At 46.3% G+C, this 18,200-nt stretch overlaps 1 protein-coding gene across 2 annotated transcripts in view; it reads left to right on the top strand.

Moving 5' to 3' along the window:
- The window catches only part of LOC141257388 (calpain-8-like), a 260,656-nt gene that overhangs the window by 118,798 nt on the left and 123,658 nt on the right, over nt 1–18,200 (top strand). For both annotated transcript variants that reach the window (XM_073671884.1, XM_073671883.1), the window contains exons 4-7: nt 13,556–13,689; nt 13,966–14,131; nt 14,368–14,451; nt 14,555–14,640. In XM_073671884.1, the coding sequence (XP_073527985.1) occupies nt 13,556–13,689; nt 13,966–14,131; nt 14,368–14,451; nt 14,555–14,640 (470 nt within the window). The remainder of the gene's footprint in view (nt 1–13,555; nt 13,690–13,965; nt 14,132–14,367; nt 14,452–14,554; nt 14,641–18,200) is intronic.

The raw sequence follows: 18,200 nt of genomic DNA, 5'->3' as shown, positions 1-18,200 counted from the left end.
CAGGAGATCGTTGGCTTCAGCTGGAATGGGTGTGATGGTAAGTATGGTTTAATTTAGAACAATAAAGAATTGTGTCTTTATTTCAATTAAAGGACTTTATTCTGGGTGTTGTGTTTTTTTTAAATACTTTACTAGAAATTCATGGCGGTCATGTCTAATACTGGCGTGACCCCATGAATTTCGGGCTTGGGGCCAGCTGATAATACCAAGCTGGCCCTAACCCCTTTATTACCCAGTAAGCCACCGCACCAGGGCCCTGGATGAGTTGGGTACAGCGCCAGAAGATGGCGCTTCTATGAACGCGCCATTTTCCGGGGTGGCTGCGGACTGCAATTTGTAGCGGGGGGGGGCCCAGAAAGCTTGGGCCTCCCTGCGCTGCAGATTCCAGCCCCCAGCTGCCTAGTTGTACCTGGCTGGACACAAAAATAGGGCGAAGCCCCACGTACTTTTTTTTTAATTATTTCATGAAATTCATGAAATAATTAAGAAAAAAAGGCCTTCCCTATATTGTTGTGTCCGGCCAGGTACAAATAGGCAGCTGGTGGTTGGGGGCAGCCCGTTCCTGCCTGCTGTACCTGGCTGGACACAAATATAGTGCGAAGCCCCACTTCAATTTTTTTTAATTATTTCATGAAATTCATGAAATAATTAAGAAAAAAAGGGCTTCCCTATATTGTTGTGTCCGGCCAGGTACAAATAGGCAGCTGGTGGATGGGGGCAGCCCGTTCCTGCCTGCTGTACCTGGCTGGACACAAATATAGTGCGAAGCCCCACTTCAATTTTTTTTAATTATTTCATGAAATTCATGAAATAATTAAGAAAAAAAGGGCTTCCCTATATTGTTGTGTCCGGCCAGGTACAAATAGGCAGCTGGTGGATGGGGGCAGCCCGTTCCTGCCTGCTGTACCTGGCTGGACACAAATATAGTGCGAAGCCCCACTTCAATTTTTTTAAATTATTTCAGGAAATTCATGAAATAATTTAAAAAAAATTGACGTGGGGCTTCGCACTATATTTGTGTCCAGCCAGGTACAGCAGGCAGGAACGGGCTGCCCCCAACCACCAGCTGCCTATTTGTACCTGGCCGGACACAACAATATAGGGAAGCCCTTTTTTTCTTAATTATTTCATGAAATAATTTAAAGAAAATTGACGTTGGGCTTCGCCCTGTTTTTGTGTCCAGCCAGGTACAACTAGGCAGCTGGGGGCTGGAATCCGCAGCGCAGGGAGGCCCAAGCTTTCTGGGCCACCCCCGCTGCAAATTGCAGTCCGCAGCCACCCCGGAAAATGGCGCGTTCATAGAAGCGCCATCTTCTGGCGCTGTACCCAACTCATCCAGGGCCCTGATGCGGTGGCTCACTGGGTAATAAAGGGGTTAGGGCCAGCTTGGCATTATCAGCTGGCCCTAAGCCCGAAATTCATGGGGTCACGCCAATATTAGACATGACCACCATGAATTTCTAGTAAAGTATTTAAAAAAAACACAACACCCAGAAAAAAGTCCTTTAATTGAAATAAACACACAATTCTTTATTGTTCTAAATTAAACCATACTTACCATCACGCCCATTCCAGCTGAAGCCAACGATCTCCTGAAATAAAAGAAAAATAATAAAGCAACATCATCCTTACCTTTCCATGGTTCCCATGACAGCTTCAGCTCTGCTACATCGAGATGACAGGCTGGACCGCAGCAGAACGCTGCCATCCAGCCTGTCATCCCGCAGACACTGAGAAGCGCAGGCTTGCTTGCGCTCCACAGTGTCTCTCTGTGAGGGCATCCAGATGAGCCGAGTTAATGTCCAATGAACTCGGCTCACCTCATGCACGTCACTGACAGCGTGGGAAAATTCTCCTGCACTCAGCGCTTCAGAGTGGGAGAATTCTCACACTGAAGCGCTGAGTGCAGGAGAATTCTCCCACGCTGTCAGTGACGTGCAGGAAGTGAGCTGAGTTCATTGGACATGAGCTCACCTTATGCACGTCACTGACAGCGTGGGAAAATTCTCCTGCACTCAGCGCTTCAGCGTGGGAGAATTCTCACGCTGAAGCGCTGAGTGCAGGAGAATTCTCCCACGCTGTCAGTGACATGCAGGAGGTGAGCTGAGTTCATTGGACATGAGCTCACCTTATGCACGTCACTGACAGCGTGGGAGAATTCTCCTGCACTCACCGCTTCAGCGTGAGAATTTTCCCACGCTGTCAGTGACGTGCATGAGGTGAGCCGAGTTCATTGGACATGAACTCGGCTCATCTGGATGTCGTCACAGAGAGATGCTGAGCAGCGCAAGCAAGCCTGCGCTTCTCAGTGTCTGCGGGATGAGAGGCTGGATGGCAGCGTTCTGCTGCGGTCCAGCCTGTCATCTCGATGTAGCAGAGCTGAAGCTGTCGTGGGAACCATGGAAAGGTAAGGATGAGGTTGCTTTATTATTTTTCTTTTATTGCAGGAGATCGTTGGCTTCAGCTGGAATGGGCGTGACGGTAAGTATGGTTTAATTTAGAACAATAAAGGATTGTGTCTTTATTTCAATTAAAGGACTTTATTCTGGGTGTTTGTGTTTTTTTTAACTTTGACTATGGGGTTAGTAATGGGGGTGTCTTATAGACGCCTCTCCATTACTAACCTGGGCTTGATGTCAGCTGGCATTATAAGCTGACATCAACCCCAACCCTATTACCCCCTGCCACCGCACCAGGGCAGCGTGGAAGAGCGAGGCTAAGTGCCAGAATTGGCGCATCCTATGAATGCGCCATTTCTTGGGCGGCTGACGGCTGGTGTTTCTAGCCTGGGAGGGGGCCAATATTCATGGCTCCCTTCCTGGGCTATTAATATCAGCCCCCAGCTGTCTGCCTAGCCTTTGCTAGCTATTAAATTAGGGGGGACCCCACGTCATTTTTTTTGGGGGGTCCCCCATTTTAATAGCTAGTAAAGGCTATGTATTCAGCTGGGGGCTGATATTAGTAGCCTGGGAAGCTCTGTGGGTATTACCCCCTTCCCAGGCTTCAAACATCTGCCCCAGCCGTCTGCTTAACCTCCGCTAGAGCCTAAAATTAAGGGGAACCCCACGCCAATTTTTTTAATAATAAATCCTTTATTTTAATACTAAATGACAAGTACAGTAACCAACACTATCACTGTACTTCATATATATGTGACTGACATGTTTCTATCTATCTAATCTATGTGTGAAGCTCTATTCTGTCTGTTAAAAATTGTCGGGTACCGCTGCTGAATTGCCGGCCGGCTTTTTTAAAGAGACGGTGCATGAAAACACTATTATTTTTTTTGATAAATCCTTTGCGCTAAATGACAAGTACAGTAAGCAACACTGTCACTGTACTTCGTATATATGTGGCTGACATGTTTATATCTATCTAATCTATGTGTGAAGCTCTATTCTTTCGGTTCTAAATTGTCGGGTACAGGTGTATGCCGCTGCTGAATTGCCGGCTTTTCATGTTTCACTGTTGGCACTGTTCCCATCGATTTGGGCAATCACTGTAATGCCACAACCACCATGGCTGTGGCATTACAGTGAGTGGCAGACAATCCCTGCATGATTGGTGCTCTAAATAGAGCCAGACATGCAGGACACGCTTTTGGTGCACGAACAGTTATCGAACATAACCTCGAACAGCCGAATTTTTTGCAAATCGTTCGGGTTCGTCGAACAACTCGAACACCGCCCAAAACAGCTCGAATTTGAGATTGGCGAACAGTTCTAGTCGAACACCGCTCATCTCTAGAAGGCACCCTTCAAATATCAGGGACCTGGAGCAGTTTGCCAAAGAAGAATGATCTACAATTCCAGCAGAGCATTGTAAGAAACTCATTGATGGTTACTGGAAGCGGTTGTTCGCAGTTATTTTGGCTAAAGGTTGTGCAACCAAGTATTAGGCTGAGGGTGCCAATACTTTTGTCCGTCCCTTTTTTTTGGAGTTTTGTGTGAAATGATCAATGATTTGATTTTTGCTTCATTCTCTTTTGTGCTTTTTCCTTGCAAGCAAATTAAATGAAGAGAATAATACCAAAGAATTTGTGATTGCAATCATTTTCAGGAAGAAACTGAGTATTATCTGACAGAATTGCAGGGGTGCCAATACTTTTGGCCAGCACTGTATGTATCTGATTTCTATGTATGGTATCCTATTTTGTCCATTGCTTGAGGATCCATTAATAATACATGAATTGGGGGAGTGAAAAGCCACTGATATTGTGAGATATTATTCCTCCAGACTGAATGGGAGTAGGTCAAATTAAACTGAAGGACCATCCAAAGGGATGACTGATTAATAGAGTGGCTATTAAGTATGCAAGTTAGTATTTCCTGATTATAGAAGGTCCTAGAGACTATTGTTTTGCTGTCTACTTTATACTGTGGATTTAAGTTTAAGTTTGGATATTATATGGTTATTAGTGTTGAGCGAACATGCTCGACACTGCTCGGTACTCGCCCGAGCATCACGCTACTTGGGATGCTCGGCGAGCACCGAGCATTTCCGGGTTACTCGGGCGGGAGCTCGGGTCTCCGCCCTGCATGTTTGGCGCTCTTTACAGAGCCAATGAACATGCAGGGACTGCCAGCCAGTCACTGTAATGCCGCAGCCATGTTGGTTGTGGGCATTACAGTGATTGACTGGCCACACAGCGTCACCTCGAGTATTTAAAACCGGGCGCCGCCATCTTGGACACAGTCGCTCCGGATCAGACAGTGTAGGGACAGCGCTGCTGATTTAGGGAGAGATATAAACTGCGAATTAGTTAGTGTAGGGTCTGTAAAGGCTGCCAGATCAAACAAACAGTCCTTCTCAGGACTAATATCCATCCCAGATATCAGGCAGGAAGGCTGTATAGGAAACACAGTGGTTATACCAGCAAATGCTGCATTACAGTCCTGTGTGCTGCTCCTGTTGCTGAAATTGCTGGACTTAGCTCCAGGTCTCAGGGGACAGGAAAAATCCTTTTTTTTTTCATCTAAATCCTCTTTTTTTTCCCTCCTTCACACTGTACAAATACCCGTCTTATTAACCTTTTGGTGTCCCCCCCAAAAAAAAGCATGTCTCTGATTTTTCAGACACAAATATATCTGTTGAAATTAATCTGGTGTAGGCTAGAGAAACAGAAGTGTTGATTTTCACTTCCACGGTTCGAACCTCTGTATTATCCACTTTTGGGCCATTTGTATCTAAAAAAAAGAAAAACAGTTTGAGTCTGTCGCTCACTGTTCAGCCGCAAATCTATATATTTAAAATTGTCTGGTATACCCCAGTAAACAATAACTTTGGTTTTGCCATCCCACGGTAAAAAATCTCTATTATTCAGCTTTTGGTATTTTTTCGTAAAGTAAAACAGTAGTGTCTCCTGACTGTTGTGAAACAAAAATATATCTGTTGAAAATAGTCTGGTGTAGGCCCAACAAATCCCAGTGTGGTTTTGCAGTTCCACGGGTCAAATCTCTGTACTATCCAGTTTTGGGCATTTGGTATCTAAAAAAAAACAGTTTGAGTGTGTTGCTCACTGTTCAGCCGCAAATCTATATATTTAAAAAAGTCTGGTATACCCCAGTAAACAATAACTGTGGTTTTGCCATCCCACGGTAAAAAATCTCTATTATTCAGGTTTTGGTATATTTTCCGTAAAGAAAAACAGTATTGTCTCCTGACTGTTGTGACAGAAAAATATATCTGTTGAAAATAGTCTGGTGTAGGCCCGACAAATCCCAGTGTGGTTTTGCAGTTCCACGGGTCAAATCTCTGTACTATCCAGTTTTGGGCCTTTGGTATCTAAAAAAAACTGTTTGAGTGTGTCGCTCTCTGTTCAGCCGCAAATCTATATATTTAAAATTGTCTGGTATAACCCAGTAAACAATAACTGTGGTTTTGCCATTCCATGGTAAAAAAAATCTCTATTATTCAGCTTTTGGTATTTTTTCCGTAAAGAAAAACAGTAGTGTCTCCTGACTGTTGTGACACAAAAATATATCTGTTGAAAATAGTCTGGTGTAGGCCCGACAAATCCCAGTGTGGTTTTGCAGTTTCTCTGGTCAAATCTCTGTACTATCATACTTTTTAACTATCTATTATTCAGCTTTTGGTATTTTTTCCATAAAGAAAAACAGTAATAGTTTCTCCCTGATTGTTCAGATTGTTTAAAAGAGTCGGGTGTAGGTCAGAGAAATAGAACTGTGGTTTTCCTCTTCCACGGTTCTAATCTACTTTTTATTACCCTTTTTCCATTGATAGTGCAAGTGTAAGCTATTTTACTTCCTTTACAATGGGCAAGGCGCGTGGCAAGGGACGTGGAAGTGGACGTTCTGGTGATGGTTCGTGCAGAGGACGGGGCCGTGGCCAAGGTGAAAATGTGCCACAACCAACAGCCACATCTTTTCGCTCCCACTTCTTGACCGAATTACTAGGGAAGCACAGAACAACACCAGTATTGAGAACTGATCAGTGTGAACAAGTTATTAATTGGATAGCAGATAATACTTCCAGTTACCTGGGCACCACCACCTCCGGTCTGTCTTTCACACGGTCACCTCTTAGTAGCCGTGAGTCTCGACCGCATACTCCTCCTCACCCTGATGCTCCTTCCTCCCACCATGCCGAGTGTCGTCAGACAGCAATTGATCCCACACTTGGACACTCTGAAGAGCAGTTCACTGGTCCATTTCCATATTTGTGCCCCTCGCCTGATACGCTTGAAGGGGTGGAAGAGGAGATCCCATGTAGCGATGCCCAAATATTTGAACAGCCACGGCCAGAGGAAGTCGACGCTGGCAATTTGTCACAAGAGGTGGACGATGACGAGACACAATTACCAGGAAGTGAGGAGGAGCATCGTGGTGCGCAAGTGGAAGAGGAGGAGGTGGTGGATGATCTAGTAACTGACCCAACGTGGAAGGAGGACATGCAAAGTGAGGCTAGCAGCACACAGGGGGAGGGAGGCAAAGTACCCCAACAGGAAGGAAGAAGCAGTGTGGTGGCTGCAGACAGAAGGCGGGCAAAAGTTCTCCGTAACACCAACACGAGGGACGTTGCCAGTACAAGCGGTAGGTCTTCCAGAGCCTGGAATTTTTTTAAAGACTCTGCTGATAACCCCAAAAAGGCCATATGTTCCAACTGCCATACCAGCATCAGCAGGGGTGACAAAACTACCAGCCTGACCACCACCAGCATGATCCGGCACATGGCAGCAAAGCACCCGACTTTGTGGGGCGAAACCCAGGGTCCACGACCAGTGTCAGCGGGTGTCACCACTGCTTCTTCCACTGTTGTGCGTGCAATAGAACCCCGTGTTGTGTGTGTGCAATCCCCTGTCCATACTGCATGTAAAGATGCCCCCTCCTCTCAGTCTTCACTTGTTATGGCAGTTTCTCAAGAAACAGCATCAACGTCCACGTCCACGTCCCACCGCAGCGTTCAATTGTCCATATCCCAGACCTTTGAACAAAAGCGGAAATTCGCAGCTAACGCCCCACAGGCCACAGTCCTAAATTTGCACATTTCACGACTGCTTGCGTTGGAAATGCTGCCTTTTAGGCTGGTGGAGACGGAATCCTTCCGCAATCTTATGGCGGTGGCCGTCCCTCTGTACTCGGTCCCCAGCCGACACTATTTTGCCCGGTGTGCCATCCCCGCACTACACAAGCACGTGTCCCAAAGCATCTGCCGTGCCCTCAACAACGCAGTTACTGGGAGAGTCCACCTGACAACGGACACGTGGACAAGTGCTTGTGGCCAGGGACGATACATCTCTCTGACGGCACACTGGGTAAACATAGTGGAAGCCGGGACCCAGTTGGACCTTGGGACGGAACACATCCTCCCCACACCGAGGATTGCGGGCCCTATGTCAGTCAGAGTTGGCCCCACAGTGTACAGCTCCTGCGCATCATCCTCCTCCTCCTCATGTTCAGCCTCCATCTCAGATATCACCACATCAGTTACAAGCTGGAAGCACTGCTGTACTGCCTCTGCCAAGCGGCAACAGGCTGTGCTGAAACTCATAAGCTTAGGTGATAAACCTCACACTGCTTGTGAGTTGTGGACAGCTGTGAAAGAGCAGGCAGATCTGTGGCTGAGACCGCTGAACCTACATCCCGGCATGGTCGTGCGTGACAATGGCCGTAACCTACTGGCGGCTCTGAGGCGAGGTGAGATCACACACGTACCATGCCTGGCTCATGTGCATAACCTCGTGGTTCAGCGGTTTCTTAAATCATACCCCGAGTTGCCAGATCTGCTCGTGAAAGTACGCCGCCTGTCAGCTCATTTTCGCAAGTCGGCTACAGCTTCCGCCGCCCTTGCTGTGTTGCAGCAGCGTTTGCAGCTTCCGGCACACCGACTGGTGTGTGATGTCCCCACACGTTGGAACTCTACCCTACACATGTTGCAAATGATTTGTGAGCAGAAGAGAGCAGTTGTGGAGTACCAGCTGCAACAAGGACGTTGATATTCAGGTCAGACTCCACACATAAGACCTCAGGAGTGGACCTGGATGTCTGACATAAGTACCATCCTGACAAACTTTGAGGAGGCCACCAAGATGGTGAGTGGCGATGACGCCATCATTAGCGTCAGCATCCCATTTGTCTGTCTTTTACAACGCTCTCTGCAGAGAATTAAAGAGGAGGCATTGCAGCCAGAGTATGATGAGATGGATCAAGAAGCCGTAGCAGGCGATTACACACAGCCCAGCCTCATCTCATCCCAACGTGCATTGGGGGACAATGAGGGAGAGGAGGAGGAGGAAGAACAGGAGCTGCTATTATGCACTGTAGATGGTAGTACCTGTACAAGTGTCATACCGTCGGTTCAGCGTGGGTGGTCTGAGGACAGGGGGGAGGAGGAGGAGGAGGAGAGCATGGTCAGTCGTCATCTTGGTGAGGACACGGAAATCTTGCCCGTTACCAGTCTGGCACGCATGGCTGACTTTATGTTACGCTGCCTTTACCGTGACCCTCGCGTTGTCAAAATGTTGGGTGACAGTCATTACTGGTTAGTGACACTTTTAGACCCCCGCTACAAGGAGAACTTTCACTCTCTTATTCCTGAGGTGGAGAGGTCTACAAAAATGGGGCAGTACCAGAAGTCCCTTGCTGCAGAACTCTTAAAAAAATTCTCATCTGAACACACTAGCGGCAGAGGTCACAGTTCGTTGCCCAACCAAGGCGTACAGGCGAGAGAGATGCAATTCCAATCCAGCAGAGGCAGGGGAACACTGTCAACGTTATGGGACAGTTTTCTGACACCCGCCCAGCTTACAGGCCCTGAGGCGTGGGGTACTCTCACAAGGAGTGGAAAGTTTCAAAAGATGGTGAGGGAGCACCTTGCCGACCGTACCAGCATCCTCCGTGATTCCTCTGTGCCTTTTAATTATTGGGTATCCAACCTGGACACTTGGAATGAACTCGCTCTGTACGCCTTGGAGGTCCTGGACTGCCCTGCCGCTAGCGTGTTATCGGAGCGTGTTTTTAGCGCCACTGGGGGAATTATAACTGATAAGCGCTATGCTGACAAGCTGACCCTTATCAAAATGAACAAGGGCTGGATTGGGCCAGACTTCTCATCACCACCAAATGACAGCAGAGTTACATAAAGTCAAATCCACTGTGTTATTTCGGGAGGTGTATTCACATGCACCGCTTCACACCCACACATGGGTATACGCTTCCTCATTTCGGCTGTTTTATGTTCTTCTCTTTATCCTCAGCCTCCACCACCACTATACCACCAGGGTGCCAGCATTGCAAGTTCCTCCGTCCTTATTTTTGTCAGCTTTTGCTTGGAAGGCATAAGCAAAGACTGTGGGAGACCCACTCCCCAATAATGGGAATAATATTTTTAAGATGCTGTACTGTATGTCTCTTCTGAGGGGCATTAAAAGTGTCTTGTTATACCACTCTGACCTCCACATCACTTGTAAGGGGCATTAAAAGCATCTTGTTATACCACTCTGACCTCCACGTCTCTTTTGAGGGGCATTAAAAGCGTCTTGTTATACAACTCTGACCTCCACGTCTCTTGTAAGTGGCATTAAAAGCGTCTTGTTATACCACTATGACCTCCACGGCTCTTCTGAGGGGCAGTAAAAGCGTCTTGTTATACAACTCTGACCTCCACGTCTCTTGTAAGGGGCATTAAAAGCGTATTGTTATACCACTCTGACCTCCACGTCTCTTCTGAGGGGCATTAAAAGCGTCTTGTTATACCACTCTGACCTCCATGTCTCTTGTAAGGGGCATTGCAAGTTGCTCCGTCCTAATTTTTTTCAGCTTTTGCTTGGAAGGCATAAGCAAAGACTGTGGGAGACCCACTCCCCAATAATGGGAATAATATTTTTAAGATGCTGTACTGTATGTCTCTTCTGAGGGGCATTAAAAGCGTATTGTTATACCACTCTGACCTTCACGTCTCTTCTGAGGGGCATTAAAAGCGTCTTGCTATACCACTCTGACCTCCACGTCTCTTGTAAGGGGCATTGCAAGTTGCTCCGTCCTAATTTTTGGAAGCTTTTGCTTGGAAGGCATAAGCAAATACTATGGGAGACCCACTCCCCAATAATGGGACTTATGTTTGTAATATGCTGTACTGCATGGCTTTTGTAAGGGGCATTGCAAGTTGCTCCGTCCTAATTTTTGGAAGCTTTTGCTTGGAAGGCATAAGCAAATACTATGGGAGACCCACTCCCCAATAATGGGACTTATGTTTGTAATATGCTGTACTGCATGGCTCTTGTAAGGGGCATTGCAAGTTGCTCCGTCCTAATTTTTGGAAGCTTTTGCTTGGAAGGCATAAGCAAATCCTATGGGAGACCCACTCCCCAATAATGGGACTTATGTTTGTAATATGCTGTACTGCATGGCTGTTGTAAGGGGCATTGCAAGTTGCTCCGTCCTAATTTTTGGAAACTTTTGCTTGGAAGACATAAGCAAATACTATGGGAGGCCCACTCCCCAATAATGGGACTTATGTTTGTAATATGCTGTACTGCATGGCTCTTGTAAGGGGCATTGTAAGTTGCTCCGTCCTAATTTTTGGAAGCTTTTGCTTGGAAGGCATTATCAAATACTATGGGAGATCCACTCCCCAATAATGGGACTTATGCTTGTAATATGCTGTACTGCATGGCTCTTGTAAGGGGCATTGCAAGTTGCTCCGTCCTAATTTTTGAAAGCTTTTGCTTGGAAGGTATAAGCAAATCCTATGGGAGACCCACTCCCCAATAATGGGACTTATGTTTGTAATATGCTGTGCTGCATGGCTCTTGTAAGGGGCATTGCTGTTCCTCATAATTTTTGGAAACCCTTCCATTCACTGCTTAGGCCAACAGTGCACAGGAGACCCAGTTGCTATAAATGGAAAAAAAGGTTTAGTTAAGGCCCTCTGACCTCCATGTCATTTCCAAGGGGCATTGGAGTGCCTCGAAATTTTTGGTAGGCATTGCACTCACTGTATGCCCTATAACTGTGTAGCCGAACCGCTCCTTTTGTTACAGAAACATATCCTACAAGACATATCTGGTTGACTGGCCTGATATTGATGTGAATGGTCCCTGTTCCTCCTGCTCTTTCTCCTTTGCCACTACCTCATCCATCATTTATCACCTGAAGCTTTGTTTTAACGGGAGTCATAGAACTTGGATAGTAGAAGGAAAACATCCAGCAATCCTCGGAGGAGGTAGGATATGCACCAAAATGGTGACCACTTCAGGCCTAGCCGCTCTTACATACATGCGCTTGCATTCCAACAAAACAAAGCCGATGCTAACTTCTATCATCCTCATCATGCTCCTCACCTTGGCACTCTCAACTCCCCTGATGGAGAAGCCAGGGCCCACCGGAGGAGTCTGGTTGTCTGGTGGGCTCAGCCAATGCTGCCCTAAAGCAGGCCAGGCTAAGAAAAGTGTGGGAAAGGTTACCGGGACAAATAGGGGTGGCTGGGGACCGAGTATGGACACCTGGCCGCCCCCTGGAGGCTGGGGAGCAAGCGGGGACACCCGGCCACCGGGCGGCTGGGGACTGAGTATGGATACCAGGCTGCCCACGCAGCCATGGCGTGGTGGCCAAATTCCGCCTCCACATGTCTAAAAGGCCCAATTTAAAGTGCAAGCAAGCAAGCAGAATAGTATTGCAGCCTGGGGGTGGGTGAGTGGCAGGCTGCATACTTGCGCTTGCATTGCAAGGAATGGGAGAGGTACAATTGAACACTGCCCTGGGACAAGGACTTGAACGGGGATAGTTGCAAGTCTGCAACGACAGGTGCAGGGTGGGAGGCATCTTCGCATGTACTGTGAACAGGGGTTTGGCATGCACACACTACAGCGGAATAGGCTGTCCTTCCCACTAAATGCACTGGGGAGGGCACAGGTAATGTTTTGTTATACGTGCTTAATCTTATGTACAGTATAAGGCACACCAGGACAAATAGGGGCGGCTGGGGACTGAGTGTGGATACCTCGCTGCCGAAGCAGCCATGAGGTAGTGGCCAGCTTCGGCCTCCTCCAAACTAAAAGGCCCCATTTCAAGTGCAAGCTAGCAGTATGGCATTGCAGCCTGGGGGTGGGTGGGTGGCAGGCTGCACACTTACACTTGCATTAAAAGAAAACAAAGCAGATGCTAACTTCTGTCATCATCATCATGCTCCTCACCTTGGCACTCTCAACTCCCCTGATGGAGAAGCCAGGGCCCACCGGAGGAGTCTCTGGTTGTCTGGTGGGCTCGTCCAATGCTGCCCTAATACAGGCCAGGCTAAGAAAAGTGTGGGGAAGGTTCCCGGGACAAATAGTGGCGGCTGGGGACTGAGTATGGAGACATCGTCGCTGACGCAGCCATGAGGTAGTGGCCAGCATTGGCCTCCTGCAAACTAAAAGGCCCCATTTCAAGTACAAGCTAGCAGTATAGTATTGCAGCCTGTGGGTGGGTGGGTGGTTGGCTGCATATTTGCGCTTGCATTGCAAGGAATGGGGGAGGTACAATTGAACACTGCCCTGGGACAAGGACTTGCATGGGGATAGTTGCAAGTCTGCATCTTCTGATGCGGCAAAGATCACTTCTTATGGGCACACTTTTAGCCAGTGACCTGGGTGTCAGAGATGCTTCCAGGGGTCTTCCCCATGCTGTTCCCATGTATTTTCAGCACTGTATGCATGTGCCACACAGCACATGGCCAGATAAGATTGTAAAACGTTATTAAAATGACATTTCCCATTGAATGCATTTGTCATGGTTGAAAGCAATACAAAAGTGCAAAAACGCATACCATTTATGATACTAGTGTCTTTTTACTTGGCAGAGGGGCATTTAGAACCCCTCTTGCATCAGGACATGGATGTGACTATTCATTACCTATGATTACTTATAATTAATTGGTTTCCAGATGGGCACCCAATCCTCTTCTTGTCTTTAGAAGGAATTTAGTTGTATTTGTATGTTTAGGGTATTTACTCCTATCTGATAATTGTTTGGGCCGCCATGTAACCCAACTTTCAGCACTAACATAACACATTCTGTGTATATACAGCATATTTATGGAAAGTTCTGCTTTCTTGCAGTTTTGGCAGTACGGAAATTGGGTGGAAGTGGTTATCGATGATAAGCTGCCTACCAAGAATAACAAATTATTTTTTGCAACGTCCAAAACTTCTGATGAGTTCTGGAGTGCTCTCCTGGAAAAAGCCTATGCTAAGTAAGTGCAATGAAAATTAATACTACATTTACTACAAGAGGTGCCAGGGATGCCAGTAGGCTCTCGTCTGGCAGTCATCGCAACTCTAATTATGTACAATTAAAAATGGACGTGCACTTGTTCTGTATAGACGGATGGTGACCTCTCAGAATCATCTCCCCTGGTGGCCCCAAGAAACCTCAAACACACGACCTCCTCTCGAGTTCTTTTCCAAATCTATTTCTCACTTACAATTAAAAAGATGAATGAAATAATTAAAATTGTTCTTTTGCACAGAATCAATGGATCATATGAAGGACTTACAGCGGGTTCCATTTTGGACTCAATGGAGGATTTCACTGGTGGGGTTGGTGAAATAATTCCGACAAGCAGTGCTCCGAATGATTTCTTCCAGAAAATCCAAAGAGCCCTTGAGTACAAATGCTTAGCTGCCTGTAGCTCAGTAAGTTACCAAGAGTCTTAATTAACATCAGTGTTTAATAAAATCAATGAGATATCTCACTGGTACTGCTGCACAGCTCAACCCATGTGAGTAGAGATGAACTGAAATACCAGACACAGCCTGTGAACAAAAGTAATGTTGTTTTAGAAAATCTAATCTCATTCAATTCTTTAACTGTTCAGATGTAGATGATCGTCAAAGAAAGTTTACTTAATCACATCAACTTTTCTCTGCAGCCTCCTATTGGGACTCAGGATATAAGTACTATGAGTTCATCTATTCTTAAAGGTCATATATACACTATAACAAGAGCAATAGAGGTGAGGAAACTCCAATGCATACTTGTCTTGAATCCTCATGATCCTGTTAATGATAATCTAAAATCTGAATGTTCACTAATATATGGTGCTGTATACTTTGAAGGTCACTTATGGTAATAACAAGGCACAGCTCATCAGAATGAGGAATCCTTGGGGTTATAATGAATGGAAAGGAGCCTGGAGTGATAAGTATGGTCTAGATTTTTTGAAATATTATTCACAATATATAAATATTGTTATTGCAGCTGGCAATAGACATAGCAAACTGGTGCACTCGTTCACTCCTGTTAATGGATGTAATGATCAATTGCATGTGTCATTGAGGGTCCATGCCCTAAAATTGACCACTTGGAGTGATGTGCTCGATCTGCATAGCATATTTCCAGTTTGCAGGAGCCGTGATTCTGACACCAATGATTTCCAAGCCTCCATAAACCATCCAAACAGTTCTTATGAATATTGGCAGCCCATCTATAGAGAGGTTTAGTCAATGTAGCATTGTTTATATCACAGATAGTGAGCAGTACAGAGCTCAGTATCACCGTCAGTACCACAATCAGTAATATTTTTTTCTTGGTTGTACCCTACATTTTGGTCTTGAATTTTACTAGTTCCAGAAAATAACCAGTTATATGATATTTTAGACCTTGCTGTACCCAACAGCAAAAAAAAACAAAGATATTGACGCGCCCCCGGGCCTAGGGGTACTCGGCAACCGGGCCTATGGATGCTGGTGGGGGATATCACGGTGGCTGGCCCGGTCCGTGGCCCAGGGCGGTCAGCAAAAAGGGGAAATATTATTTATATGGGGTTTGTAGTTTTAGGAAGTGTTCGTGACGCCACCTGTGGAATGCGGCCAAAGGGAGCCGCCGCTGCGGAGCAGTCCTCTGGAGCTGGTGTTATGGCAGCAGGGATGGTGTGGCTCTCCACAGGAAGAGCTAGCTCCAGGGCAGTGTAGATTGTGTTGGTTGCGCTGGGCGTTGTAGTGCAGTCCTCAGACAATTTAGGAGCACCTGACGGAACCCCGCTTTTTTGTGTTCTTCTCTAGACCGTCTTCACGTTGGGTCTTCTCCCTCCTGACCTGCGCTTCCCCACTCTGAGTCCCGCTCGGGTGCTCTGAAGTCCCTACTGTCTAACTGGAGTTCCCGGACCTGCTTGACCCTCACGGGGATTAGAATGAGGCTTTGGCAACTGGACTATGAGAGCCAGGAGCCTCCGGTTTTTCCAGCCGAGACTTGGAGTAACACGACTGGTCCAGGGGCCGGTCCCCTTCCTGCGGCCTACGATCCCTCTGTCTTCTGACAGATTCTGGGCGTACCCGTGTTGTCCTGCACTCGCCGTACCCCCTAGGATCCCTTTTACTGGAACGAAGCCTACTCCTCTGCTCCCCTCCTGGGCCTCTAGGACTAAGCCCTCACTTGTGGAGCAGAGCTCCTAATGAGACTCTGCTCCCTGACTGTCTTCTCCTCACTCACTCCTCTTACTGACCTGCCACCCTAAGATGGCTTCCCTTTGTATACCTACTTCTATAGTGCTCCCCTAAACTTCTTCCTCCACCCACACCCACTACTGGTTCCCCCTACTTTTGGGTTCCCCCCACTCCAGCCAGGGACAGGGCTCTTGCCCTTCCAGCCAGCCTGGAGCAGTGTACTGTTGGATGCAGGTATCGGGGTTCCAGGCAGCACTCCCTCCTTACCTGAGAGAAGGAGATACCACACCTCTGGGTGAGGTGCAGTACCTCTGTGTCGACTGAACCCTCAGGGGCGCCACAATATCATAAATTCTATTTGTATCGGTATTTTTACCATATTTGAATATTGCCTTTGCTTCCAGTTGGACCGTCCTATTTAGTTTACAGTTTTACTGGCACCAGAAATCCATGACTCTCAGCAAGTTAAAGAGGTTGTCCACAATTTATACATTGATGTCCTATCCGTGGGAGAGAGCATCAATGTCTGATCGGATGGGGTCCCGCACCTGGCACCCCCACCGATCAGCTGTTATCGGTGTCAGCGGCCGCCAACCGGAAGTACTTCCTTGCTGGGCTTGGCCGTCTAGTCGTAGTGGCCGGGCCTGTGTACTACACATTTGACTCCTATTCAATTGAATGGTAGGCAGATGTGCAGTACCCCATGGTGGCCACTACAATTAGACAGCCAAGCTTAGCAGGGAAGCACTTTCGGCCGGTGGCCACCGACACTGATAACAACTGATCGACAGGGGTGCCGGGTGCGGGACCTCAGCCAATCGGACATTGATGCCCTATCCTATGGCTAGGGCATCAGTGTATAAGTAGTGGATAACTTATTTAAAGGGAATCTGTTAGTAAGATCACCCCTTCCAAGCCATCTATATGGGCATGTAGGTCATAGGAAGTTGAATAAAATGATACCCTGATATCTGCGATATTATTCCTTAATCTTATCTTATCTTAATCTTATTCCTGATAAATCCACCTTTTTTCTTATATGGAAATGACTTCTTCCAGGCTAAGGGGAGGATGTGGCCTGGAAGATAACTAAGCCCCCAGAGCTCATATTAAATAAAAGGGAGTGATACCAGTGTGAGACAAATAACTAACACAGAACAGAAGAAATTAACTTTGTCTTCTTGAAAACACATTTTTTTAGCTCTGCTGCATTGTAACAACATTGCAGCCCTGTCTGCCTGTGAGATGAAATCTGAAGCTGAGAGGAAACTGCAGATGTGTGAGTTATAATCACACACAGCTCTGCAGTGAGATCAGGAGAGCAGAGAGCGGTCATTACATGTCTCACAGCGGTAACTCCCCCTTATATTTAAAATAAGCTCTGGATGACGAGTCTCATGTAGATCAGCATCCTCCCCAGAGCCTGGAAGAGGAAATTTATATAAAATGATCAAAAAATGGTTTCTCACCAACACGGCATCTGATATGAGACATCTTTTCAGCATTCTATAACCTGTATGCCGATATTAATAGTTTAGATAGGTCAACTATGGTGACAGATTCCCTTTAAATAGCATTGAGGCCCCAATGTGCAAACATACAAATGATAAATATATAATTCAATCTGTGTGTTATTTCTTAAAGGGGTCTGTCTGTCCAAACTGACAGTATTAACTAGCCACATAGCCTTTTACGGAATAGATAGTTCTTATAGAATTCTTGCCTGTGGTGTTCTAATTGCTTCCTCCATTCTGTAGAAACTGAAGTTTAATCAAATATGCAATTACAGTGCTTGGTGAACCCTGGGTGTGGCTGATAGACTCAGGGCATTGTTCTGCCTATAGGTTTTGCATGTTCTCTACCTCTTTCATGGTGATTGACAATACTGGCCTGCCTGAGGTTTCTCTGCAGACAGCACTTACTTTGGTCAAGACAGAGAGGCGTGCAAAATGTATGGGTAGATTGATGAACACCAAGTAATCATCATGCACACTAACTGGAAAATCTGTCTTACTCAAAAGTCAGTTTGGAATTTTGTTATCCAGCCCCATTTTTCAAACCTGGAAAGTTAGAATGGCGGTAAAATCTCAATATTAATCCCTTTTTTCTGAAGCCGGCTTTCAACTTCCTGACCACACTAAATTTTCAAATCTGATATATGACAATTTATGAAGTAATACATTTGTAAGGCTTCAACATACTCCAGTAACCTTAAAATATTTTTTGTGACAGATTGTACTTTGTGTTAGTGGTAGGTCAATATGATTTGTGTTTATTTCTGAAATTTTAATATAAATTTATATAAATTAACAATTTTTAC

This window comes from Phyllobates terribilis, unplaced genomic scaffold (genome assembly GCF_046119375.1).
Source record: "Phyllobates terribilis strain yellow unplaced genomic scaffold, ASM4611937v1 Scaffold_3__8_contigs__length_932513732, whole genome shotgun sequence".
NCBI classification, from domain to species: Eukaryota; Metazoa; Chordata; class Amphibia; order Anura; family Dendrobatidae; genus Phyllobates; species Phyllobates terribilis.
The sequence above is the reverse complement of the archived record's forward strand: the minus strand, read 5'-3'. Positions and strand labels throughout refer to the sequence as shown.